The sequence below is a fragment of the Microcaecilia unicolor genome, chromosome 7, assembly GCF_901765095.1.
Source record: "Microcaecilia unicolor chromosome 7, aMicUni1.1, whole genome shotgun sequence".
NCBI lineage: Eukaryota > Metazoa > Chordata > Amphibia > Gymnophiona > Siphonopidae > Microcaecilia > Microcaecilia unicolor.
This window is the reverse complement of record NC_044037.1, coordinates 174,311,319-174,323,852: the sequence shown is the minus strand read 5'-3', so window position 1 is coordinate 174,323,852 and position 12,534 is coordinate 174,311,319. Positions and strand designations below refer to the sequence as shown.

The window sequence follows — 12,534 nt, the reverse complement described above, 5'->3', positions numbered from 1 at the left end:
TTTCTTCTCACTACTGCCCCTTCCCAATCTCTTTCTCCATCTGAAACCACTGTATACCTCAGGACCACATTGCTCCCTTCTGCTTTCATCACCTCACCATCCCTGTTGTCTTCTCCCTTCTTCTCAGCTCTCAAGCGGAAACATTTTCTTCCTTTCAACCATCCTCATTCTGAGTACAGTGGTGGAAATAAGTATTTGATCCCTTGCTGATTTTGTAAGTTTGCCCACTGACAAAGACATGAGCAGCCCATAATTGAAGGGTAGGTTATTGGTAACAGTGAGAGATAGCACATCACAAATTAAATCCGGAAAATCACATTGTGGAAAGTATATGAATTTATTTGCATTCTGCAGAGGGAAATAAGTATTTAATCCCTCTGGCAAACAAGACCTAATACTTGGTGGCAAAACCCTTGTTGGCAAGCACAGTGGTCAGACGTCTTCTGTAGTTGATGATGAGGTTTGCACACATGTCAGGAGGAATTTTGGTCCACTCCTCTTTGCAGATCATCTCTAAATCATTAAGAGTTCTGGGCTGTCGCTTGGCAACTCGCAGCTTCAGCTCCCTCCATAAGTTTTCAATGGGATTAAGGTCTGGTGACTGGCTAGGCCACTCCATGACCCTAATGTGCTTCTTCCTGAGCCACTCCTTTGTTGCCTTGGCTGTATGTTTTGGGTCATTGTCGTGCTGGAAGACCCAGCCACGACCCATTTTTAAGGCCCTGGCGGAGGGAAGGAGGGTTGTCACTCAGAATTGTACGGTACATGGCCCCATCCATTCTCCCATTGATGCGGTGAAGTAGTCCTGTGCCCTTAGCAGAGAAACACCCCCAAAACATAACATTTCCACCTCCATGCTTGACAGTGGGGACGGTGTTCTTTGGGTCATAGGCAGCATTTCTCTTCCTCCAAACACGGCGAGTTGAGTTCATGCCAAAGAGCTCAATTTTTGTCTCATCTGACCACAGCACCTTCTCCCAATCACTCTCGGCATCATCCAGGTGTTCACTGGCAAACTTCAGACGGGCCGTCACATGTGCCTTCCGGAGCAGGGGGACCTTGCGGGCACTGCAGGATTGCAATCCGTTATGTCGTAATGTGTTACCAATGGTTTTCGTGGTGACAGTGGTCCCAGCTGCCTTGAGATCATTGACAAGTTCCCCCCTTGTAGTTGTAGGCTGATTTCTAACCTTCCTCATGATCAAGGATACCCCACGAGGTGAGATTTTGCGTGGAGCCCCAGATCTTTGTCGATTGACAGTCATTTTGTACTTCTTCCATTTTCTTACTATGGCACCAACAGTTGTCTCCTTCTCGCCCAGCGTCTTACTGATGGTTTTGTAGCCCATTCCAGCCTTGTGCAGGTGTATGATCTTGTCCCTGACATCCTTAGACAGCTCCTTGCTCTTGGCCATTTTGTAGAGGTTAGAGTCTGACTGATTCACTGAGTCTGTGGACAGGTGTCTTTCATACAGGTGACCATTGCCGACAGCTGTCTGTCATGCAGGTAACGAGTTGATTTGGAGCATCTACCTGGTCTGTAGGGGCCAGATCTCTTACTGGTTGGTGGGGGATCAAATACTTATTTCCCTCTGCAGAATGCAAATAAATTCATATACTTTCCACAATGTGATTTTCCGGATTTAATTTGTGATGTGCTATCTCTCACTGTTACCAATAACCTACCCTTCAATTATGGGCTGCTCATGTCTTTGTCAGTGGGCAAACTTACAAAATCAGCAAGGGATCAAATACTTATTTCCACCACTGTACATCTCATCTTGATCAATCTAACTCTCTTGTTTGACCCACAGATCAACAGTTTAATGAAATAGTAATTTTTCAAATTAAGACAACTGAGAACAATTCAAGTTTTTTTAAAAATACAAATCATTTTGCTCTTGTGGTTCAATCTTACATGCTGTCTCTAAGCCCCCCCCCCCAATGATCAACAATGATGGAACTCCTGATGCTGAAGCAGGCGGCTCCTCAATGGAAAGCACCACCAGTGTCTCAGAAATTAGTTCCTCTTTATGAAACCACCTCAGTACTTCCAGATCATCCCCCTCCTCAGGAGGGAGCTATCCCTTCTCTAATAGCTTCTTCAATGATGGCTCCTCTGAATAGACCGAGGCCACATCAAGTAAGGAGGAAGAAGCAGAGATAACCTCATCTGCCCACTCCTAGAGGTCTAAACGAGATCTCTTAGCAGCCCGGGGAGAGGGGGGGGGGGGGGGTCGGGTGAGAAACTGAAGCACCCTGCAGCAATTCTGACTGTCCCTGCTTCAGTAAATAGGTCTGGTGTAAGACCACCATAAACTCTGGAGAAAACAAAGATCCCGATGCAGCTGAATGCTCTGTTAGGTCCTGAAGCTGTAAAATGGTGGATGTGCTCCGCATGTGATCAGACAGAAGCTGCTCCTTACAGCCAAGTTGGATCCAACAAAATGGCACTTGTTCCCACGCTCTCCTACATCAAACTGCACACTGGCCCCGTCAGAGAGCCCCAAAACACCAGCACATTTAGATGTTGCGCCAAATCTGAAGATGTGCTGCTGCTGACCATTTTCTCCCTGTCCCACAGGATTCCCGGCTTGCACGCACAGCAATGCCCCAATGCTGGCTGGCTGGTCCCACAATGGGAACATTGTTTAACTGCTCCCGTAGGAGTTGCCATTCACACCGACTTTCACCAGCACAACATGTCCCAAGCAGTGAGTTAGGATCTATCTCTCCCTTGCGCCAAGAAGAACTTGTAGCCCTCCAAGTGGGGTTCTGAGTCGAACTTTAGTTGGACTTACCACTGCCGGCTGCTCCCCCCAAGTTCACAGTCTGCACAAGTCTTAACACAGATGAGAAAGGCTCAGGACTGATACTCTGTCCCACACTCTCCAGCAAACTTCTTTCTCTCTCTTTTTTTTTTTTTTTAAAGGTGGTTGTGCTGGAAAAGGAGGGATCCACAGGAAACAAGGGAAAGGTGAAAGGAGGGAATAAGTAAATTCATGGGGCAGGGATCTGAAGACTTCCAGATATGACTCTGCAGACTTAAGCAACCCACAAAGCTCAGCTGGGGACCAGCAGCAAATCACTCAGAACCATAGGCTGAAAAGTGTGTCCAATCACCTGCCGGAGACAGAAAATATTGAGGAGCTGGACTGAATGCCAAGACAGATATATCTCAGCTCAGTTTTCAATTCTCTATCTCCACTTGCTGGTTGATGGACAGAACTATCCCACAGGTTCTGGTATAGTGGGAAGCTACATAATGGAAAACTCTGATATAATCCATCTGTCTGGAATCTGTGTTAAAAAAAGTATTTCTTCATTTGTTTTTGGCTTTCTGCATGGTTACTTCCATGACTACTGAAGCATATGACAGCTGGACTGTGTTACATCCTGGACTTGTTTGAACCTTCTACTTCATATCCAAGCACTTAGAGACTGGCTGAACAGAAAGTGGATTTTGCCACATGTGGAATTATTGGTCCTTGAACATACCATATGTAGGTTACTGCCACTCTTGTCTTTGGGTCCTATTTTAAATGGTCAGAGACATCTGATCTGGGCTCTACTTACTACTGAAGGAAAAAGGGTACTTCTTTAGCTGTCCTAGTGACAAACTTTGGATATGAAAAGTCCTTGTTTGGGGATTTGCTCCTTGGAGGTGGAGGGTTACCTCCATTATATGCAAATCTCTCTCATGCTTATTCATAGAAAAATGAAGGCAAATAAATACCATAGGCCTACCCAGTCTGCTCATCCATGCCATCTACTATCCATTCCTCTTTCTTAGAGATCCTATGTACCTGTCCCAAGCTTCCTTGAATTCAGTTACAGTTTTTGTCTTTTCCACCTCCACCAGGTGGCTGTTCCACAAATTCACCACCCTTCCGTAAAGAAGTATTTCCTCAGTCTACTGCCCTTTCACCTTCAACCTATGCCCTCATTTCACAGCTTCCTTACAATTGAAAGAGACTTGTCTTCTGCACATTTATGCCATGGAGGTTATTTAAACATCTCCATATTATCTCCCCTCTCTAGCCTTTCTTCCAAAGTATGAATATTGAGATGTTATCTGTCCCCATACACTTTATGATGAAGACCACTGATAATTTTAGTAGCTGACTCTATCTTGTTTATATCTTTTTGCAGGTGTGGTCTCCAGAAATGTACACAATAGTCTAAATGAGGTCTCTCCAGAGTCTTACATAAAGGCATCATCATCTCCTTTTTCCTGAAACCCTGACTGGCTGGTGGTCCCCCAGGACAAGTTTGAGAACCACTTGTCTAGATGATAAAATATTAGGGGGAAAATAAGCATTTTCAGTTTTAAAAAGTAGAATGGGTCAGCTTTTGTAATGCATTTCTCCTTCTCCAGTGTAGCACTGCATGCAGAGTAACTTCTCAGGGTTTTCATTTCAGTTTTTTTCTACACATTTGTATATCTATTTGTGATCACTTATTCTATACTAGGAGACAGTTGGCCTGTTTTCTGTGACAGATATTTTACCAGAGTGTAGTACTGAGATTATTATTAAAGCTGTCTTGCTGTGTTTTCCAATAGGTGGTGCATTGATGATATAGGACCTAGTTAATATTTGCAGTTCTGTTTCAATGTAAGTAGAATTACTGCTGTTTAAGTCCTGAGAGTTAAATATTTTAGTTTGATATAGACTGAGTAGAAATAATGTTTCTAAACTTTTTCTAATTAATATATGTATCAGATTCTTGTATTAAATACCACCATATTCAATTTTGCATATTAGTTATAGAAGCCAATTAATCGGTCTTCATATTTCTGGGAATTTAAAAGTGTATTTATGGGGCTAGGGAGCAAGTCATTTGTTTGCCTAGAACCTAAACTTTTATTTTGTATTTGGCTTAAGGTGAGTTATAGTCACATACAGTAGATATTACAATACATTAGTTTTGCCCTGATCACAGTACCCTCTATTCTTCCTTTAAAAAACACATTTATTTGAATGAATTCAGAACCTGTAGTGCACCTTTCAAATAAAACATTTTCAGACTGCTGCACAGCACATACTGTATGTGACCGCATGCTATAAGTTAATCAGCGATGCTACTCAATATGATTTAGTTTCAAAAGTCTCATGTAAATAGATTTGGTTGTGTGCCAAAACATGGTACCATGTCGAGTCATCTTACATAAACATCTTTAATTTCACATTGGGAGTCCTGAGTCTGTTTTCGAAGAGCCTGATCCAGTTCCCACTCCTTGTTTTTTTTGGCCCTGTACCTAAGAATTGTACATTTTGAGATGCTTTATAACTTGATGTCTTTTTGAAAGTTTGAGAATATGCTGCAACCTACCATGAAAGTTTGATAGCTGTTTCCATACCACATATTACATTAAAGTATGCAGGAGGCAACAGCATTTGAAAACTCTAGTGCTGTATAATAGTAGAGATCAAATTCCTAAAGGTGTGTGTTTTGTGTTACAAGGTTTTTTGTGAAAGGTATGAAAATTTCATAGTCTAGGCAGCAGCCTGCAGCACTAAGCCTCTGCAATAACAAAAGCAACTCCCCACCTCCTAAATCAAATTAGAGAAGAGAATCTTTTGAAATTGGACATCTTTTCTCATATGGAGATTGTGACCTTGCCTGCTCTTAGAAGGGTTAATGCCTATGCCCTTAGTGTCACAACTGGGCACTAACCTGTCTCTATGCTCCCGTCTATTTGTGGTAAGAGCCACAGCAATGCTGTCCCATGCTTTTGTCACGTCACCCTGCTCTGCATCTTCACATCCCAACTGGTTCCAGCATTCCTGAAATACCGCTTTCCACTTTTCATCAACTGGCACGGCCAAGTTCCCCAGCTTCCTGCTAAGGTAAAACAAAGAGTCATTATCTGCTGTTATTATAGTCATATCTGACTGAATTTCAGATAGTGGCTAGGGAGTTGCTCACATAAATGTCATGTGTTATGCAAGGAAAGCAGTATACAGGACATAGCCTTAACAATAAAGTATCACATTGTAGTGAAAGAGGAACTAATCACAGCCAACCAACCATACATTAACAGAAGGTTATTCTCAACCACCGAAAGATAAATTCTAGTTTATATTCTTCAGGAAATATAAAATCTAATTAAAGAAAGCAGTTCTCTAATAAAATAAAAAGCCATTAAACTAGAGCAGAAAGTCAAAACTGTTCTTGCAGGGAGCACAGAAATAACTCACAGGGCTCTGGGTTGATCCTTGTCACCGCCATACAGGCTGGGCTTACAGTAGGTTCCAGTGATCTTTATTCCAGATCCCCATTCTCCACTGAAGAGACCTTCAATGTAGTCTCCATTGGGCATAGTCAGGGTTCCCTGAGAATGAAATGCAGATAGAGAAGGGAGGATAAGCAATGAAATAGAAGAGACATTCACCTGGGACCATTCAAACAGATTAACTAAAAAAGAAATCAGATATTCTAAGGATTTATGCAAGTAACTGTGGATACATCTTTATGTTTTAAAATCCCTCCAGTGGTTAAACTGTGTAGTCAAATTACTGGTTGCACAAAATGTAGCTGCTACAAGGCAGACAGTGCTGGAGACATTCAGTAAGCATGATTTGACTTTGGCTAAAGAGCTACAATGTTCAGCACTCTCCTAGCTAAGACAGCCAGATAAATCTGGCTAGGATCATCACCTGTGGAAAAGTGGAGTATCAACATAGAGGATAGCGCAGCAGACCGAGAGAACCAGGGTAGTCCGAGATCAAATCTCACTGATGCTTCTTCTGATCTTAAGCAAGTCACTTAACCCTCTGTTGCCTCAAATACTTACATTTTAAGTCCTCCGGGGATATGAAAATACACCTATTGTACTTGAATATAATTTATCTTGAGCTACTACTGAAAAGAAACAAGCTAAGGAAAGATTTGGCCTTTGTAGGGGTTATGCCCATCAGCGTGCACATGGAGACAATGACCAATGAGTTGCGAGTTCAGACCTATATAAGGCACCATGCAGTCACAGCACATCAGTGTTCCTGTAATAATGCAACAGTGGAACAACCAAAATGAAATAGCCCTTATGCTAATATGAGGAAAAATGAATACAGGGCTAAAAAAGAAGAACTTTTAGTAGAGTAGCATCAGAAAAAACCTGGCTCCTCACCACGCAGTCTGCACTAGTCAGGAAACCAAATCAGAGTAACCAAAGAATTCTAGTCTCTGGCTATGTGGAGGGTGTCTGGATTGGTCCCATTGGACTTGAAGGAAAATTAGCAAGCAAGACCACATTTTTCCTTCCTGTTCATCCTAACCCGATCATTCCAGTACATACAGGATGTAGCATAGCAATACTTAAATTGGGTGGGAAGAAGATACTCCTTGCTGACAAAACTCCAGCTCTAAATACCGTTTCTTCTCTAGCTTGTGTATCTAACCTGTAAAATTCAGCAAAAGAGTGTAAGGAAGACCAGTAAACAGCTCTACAGATCTATCTGGAAAAATTCATTGATACTCAGTCCAAGCTGTCACTACCCCTCTGGTCCAATGAGCCATAAAAACCTGCGGAACTTCTCTGCCTTTGAGAAGGTAGGCCAAAGCAATAGTTTCCTTTGGTCAAACGATGGCCACATTTGAAGGTGCCTCTACTTTTTTTTGTACCACCAAATAAAATAAATGATCAGCTATGAGTGCGCCAAGTCAGCAGATGCCGGTGCCCAGAGCATCATGGATTGGCAATAACAGTTGCAGCAGCTGCGTCCATAAATGTACAGGATTCATGTAAGGGACAGCATTGCACCCCAGGCGAGGCTCCTGTCTCAGGACAGGCCTGTGCTGCACATTTTCACATTTAAAAAAATTTAAAGTGGGGAGTGTTGGACCAGGCCCCTGACACCTACGAGCCCCGGGATCACAATACCCTGCAGCCCCCCCCACCCTCCCCCCGTCATCAAGCCTGCCAATCAACAAAACACTCAACAAACAATCATCGTTTTGAAAGGAGTGCAAATTGACTGATTCAAACCAAATTAGGAAGAAAGAACACTGCATCTAAAAACTCCCAATTCCATAACATGTAAAAAGTGATCTTGACAAGACAAGCCAAACAAATTGCCACAAAAAATACCAAAATAGATATTCAGCCTGTGGCGGTCAATGTTTTTTAAGCCACTTACAGCCGTGGGCTGAATTAATCCTGGATATTAAAAGCTGGGCCATAACTGGCCTTGGCGCAAGGGTTGGGCTGCCATTTTCATCACCATCTTTAATTTCTGCAGCTGGAACTCACGTTGCTCATGCCGACATCTCTCTTCCTGTTCCTCTCACCACTGCTGGAAATCATGCTCTTCATGCTGCTGTTCTCATTCCTCTCGTTGCAGCTGGTCTAGCCGCTGTCGCTCTAGCATGTAAATCTGCCGGATTTCAGCTGCTGTGGCACCCAGCCCTGCCAACTCACGTGCCTCTGACCACAAGAGGTCCGCTCTCACCCCAGGAACTCTGCACAGGCCAGTCCTGCAGCTCCTCCTCGCTGAGGTTATCCAGTTGCTCTTGTGTTAGGTCAGGCATATCCAGTGTCTGAGGGTTGCTACCAGCTGCCATCAGCACACTGCTAATCTCCTAACGCTACCAAAAATAAACTGAACAGGGACAGGGCCCTGTTACTGCTGCACTCGTTCACTGTGCTTTGTGTCTGGAGGTTACAGATAAAAAAATCTAAACCAATCAATGGATGGTGACCCTCATGCCATGCAACGAGTCTGACAATCCCACCATGCCGCCACCAATAAAGGAGAACAGATCTATTATGAAATGCCTAGCCACCCACCTGGGGCTACCCCACGGCCACTTAGAGGGGTTATCCCCAGAACAGCTCAGGTCTGCCTGCACCTGCCGCTTGTGTTCTACATTAACACCTTCCTCCCACCAACTGGGTCCCAACTACCTCTGGGCGAGTCTTCCGCTCTCATATTATCCCCAGTGATTTCTAGGTTACTGGGGCCACACTCCCAGTGGTCCCATAGTTCCTGGAAAGCACTCACTGAACCAACACACAAACCACCAGGATTCTTAGTCAGTCCAGACAAGCAGAGGCAATAAACTAAAAATGTTTATTGTCATGAAAAATTAGAACAATGAACAGAAAAGGTGCAATCAGCAAACAAACAGGTAACAGAAATAGGATTATTTACAAAATTATCTAAACATTTGTTTACTATCTAAATAGTACTTGGGGAGATCAGGACATACAGCTGCTCACAGGCTATCAAATATAACTGTTCATAGGGCCTCAACAAAGAGATCTTTTCCTCTCTTTTCCCTGGATAAGACTGGAGGAAAAAGCCAGTACATCCTAGATGAATTGAACTCCTGGGCCAATCAGAACCCAGAACAACAAGTTTTCAAAAGTATACTGCATCTTACTTCCTATCTGTGTAGGCCAGGGGTAGGCAACTCCGGTCCTCGAGAGCCGCAGACAGGTCAGGTTTTCAGGATATCCACAATGAATATGCATAAACTTGATTTGCATACACTGCCTCCATGGTGTGCAAATCTATCTCCTGCATATTAATTGTGGATATCCTGAAAACCTGACCTGCCTGCGGCTCTCGAGGACCGGAGTTGCCTACCCCTGGTGTAGGCTAAAGAAAAAACAGTCATTTCTCTGTAACAGCTTTAAACATAAACTGCACCACCTGCTGGCAAAATAGAGAAATAAACTTCAAGAAATAATTAATACAGTATACAGGCTTAAAACCCATTGTTTTGCCACACCACTCAATATGGATGCCACAGTTAAAATAGTTTAACTTTGTGCTGTGCTGCATCTCAATATTCCACAAGGACATTCCACCAATATATGTAGGGGTTAATTTTACGCCCAACTGGAACATGTAGAACAAGTCTTTTACATATCCAAGCATGCAATTATCAAATAGCCAATATCCACTCTAGCCAATAGAGTGGATACCCTGGAGGGAGTAGAAACGATGAGAAGGGCAAAGTTAGAAGAATGGTCAAGGATCTGGCAGTTAAAATGTAATGATATTAAACCTACTGGGGTATAGATCAACTGGTCAATTTCTTTCAAGACTAATCTTCAAAATTACCAGAAATCAAAACTTAGAATATCCCCCCCCCCAAAAAAACTTTTCATATATTTTTTTAATATGCAAGTAGTGCTCAGTAACTAGGCTGTCACTCGAACTGACCAGCAGTTAATTACAGTGTCAAGCCTCTACAGCCATCATTGCACCAGCCGCCTCCTATCCTATCTAACAAACTCTGCTGGAGCTGTGATTAATCACAAGAAGTGTAGAGTGATGCACTTGGGGTGTGGAACCCCAAGAGAGAGATACCGGATAGGAGGGGAGAGATTAGTAAGCTCGACTCAGGAGAGAGACCTTGGGGTGTTGGTGTCGGAGGATCTGAAGGTGAAGAAACAATGCGACAGCTGTGGCCAGAAGGATGCTAGGCTGCGTAGAGAGGGGTATAACCAGCAGAAGAAAGGAGGTGTTGATGCCCCTCTACAAGTTGAAGGTGAGGCCCCACTTGGAGTATTGTGTTCAGTTTTGGAGGCCGTATCTTGCTAAAGATGTAAAAAGACTGGAAACGGTGCAAAGAAAAGCTACGAAAATGGTATGGGATTTGCGTTGCAAACCGTACGAGGAGAGACTTGCTGACCTGAACATGTATACCTTGGAGGAAAGGAGAAACAGGGGTGATATGATACAGACGTTCAAATATTTGAAAGGTATTAATCCGCAAACGAACTTTTTCCAGAGACGGGAAGGTGGTAGAACTAGAGGACATGAATTGAGGTTGAAGGGGGGGAGGACTCAGGACTAATGTCAGGAAGTATTTTTTCACGGAGAGGGTGGTGGAGATGAAAACGGTAATATAATTCAAACATGTGTGGGATAAACACAAAGGAATTCGGTTTAGAAAGAATGGTTCCGTGGAATCTTAGCGGAGATTGGGTGGGAACGCCAGTAATTGGAAACAAAACGAGAGCTGGGCAGACTTCTACAGTCTACGCCCTGATCGTGACTGAATAGCTAGGGGTGTGCTGGAGTGTAAATTTTAAGGGGCTTCGATGTTAGCTTCAGAACTTAGTACAAGAACAGTACTGGGCAGACTTCTACGGTCTGTGCCATGAGAAAGGCAAGGACAAATCAAATTCGAGTATACATATAAAGTATCACATACGAACACTACTTTAGAAGCTTGCCTAGATCTGCGATCACATTGGAGTTTGGGAAGAAGATTAGGGATTTTCTGCAAGGGGATGCATTAGGGCAAACATCAATCTCCTGGTTTCACAAGGCGCTGAAGGATCTAAAACCCCCCAAAGATGTCAAGGAGGTAGTGGGGAGATGGGAACAGGAGCTGGGAAGTTCATTTGCTATAGAGAAAGTAATCATAGCACTAAAAGGGATGACAGGAGTAGTGCATAGTGCTGAACTGCAAGAATGTCATTTTAGAACAATACATAGAGCATACTTCTCTGGCAAGCAAGCATGGCATGCAGGGATAGTGGAGGCCGATAGATGCCGGAAGTGTGGAGCGGCAATGCCTTCTTTGGCACATGGGTTATGGCAGTGTCAGCGAATTCGGGGTTTCTGGACAGCTCTTGCCCGGTTTGTGTCGAGGGTTCTGAAGTGTAGAATACAGTTCACTTTTGAACGAATCATGTTTAGCTCGCCAAGAGTATGGGCACGGGGTACAAAAGAAGAGAAGCTATTTCTGAGTAAGTCTTGCATTCTGGGGAAGAAATGCATATTGAATCATTGGATAAAGGACATACCGCCCTCCTATTGGTATTGGAGGAATAAATTGCACGAGCTTATGCTGTGGGAAGCCAGAGGTGCGCGATTTACCCCCAAAAGAAGGAAGCATTTCATAAACATTTGGACTGCATACCTGAATGTTGTAGCGCCCAGAGTTAGAAGTCAGGTATTGAATGAGTTGGAATGAATGGGAATGAATGTGGAGCAAGAGAGAATGATGAGTAGGGAGAAGTACTGGGGGGGGGGGGGGGGGGGGGGGGGGGGGGGAGAGGGAGGGGGGGGGAGGGAAGAGGAGGGGGGACGATGCTGAGACATGCACCGCCGACATTTGACCATATGGGAATGGCTTTAGTCTGCTAAGGATATTGATATGAACAATAAAGCTGTATGATTCGTGGTAAAGATGGAGATGGTAGATGAAGGGCTATGAGAAACAAAGCCCTGGGCAGTAGGTCGTGCATATAAGCTACTGCCTCAGGAGGAAGAATGTTCTTAATCCCAATGTCTTGAACGAATGCCCTATGGATGGTAGCACTGTTTGAAACTGGCTTGAACATAGCGGGAAGGGAAGGGGGGGAAGGGGGGGGGGACGAGTGGATGGGAGGGGGACGGGGGGAGGGAGGGGGGGGGGGAAATAAAGAAAATGTTCACAAGCTGATTTGAACTAGCATATTGTTACTTGGTTGAATATCTCTCAGTGTATAACATGTTTAACTGTTGTTGTTCTTAATAAAAAAGATTTAAATATAGGTTATTAAAAAAAAAAAAAAAAAAAGTATCA

At 43.6% G+C, this 12,534-nt stretch overlaps 1 protein-coding gene across 1 annotated transcript in view; it reads right to left on the bottom strand.

The window, feature by feature from the left end:
• The window catches only part of ALS2 (alsin Rho guanine nucleotide exchange factor ALS2), a 187,198-nt gene that overhangs the window by 36,801 nt on the left and 137,863 nt on the right, over positions 1 to 12,534 (bottom strand). Inside the window, 2 exon segments of the mRNA XM_030209038.1 lie at positions 5,680 to 5,847; positions 6,204 to 6,337. Coding sequence (XP_030064898.1) covers positions 5,680 to 5,847; positions 6,204 to 6,337 — 302 coding nt within the window.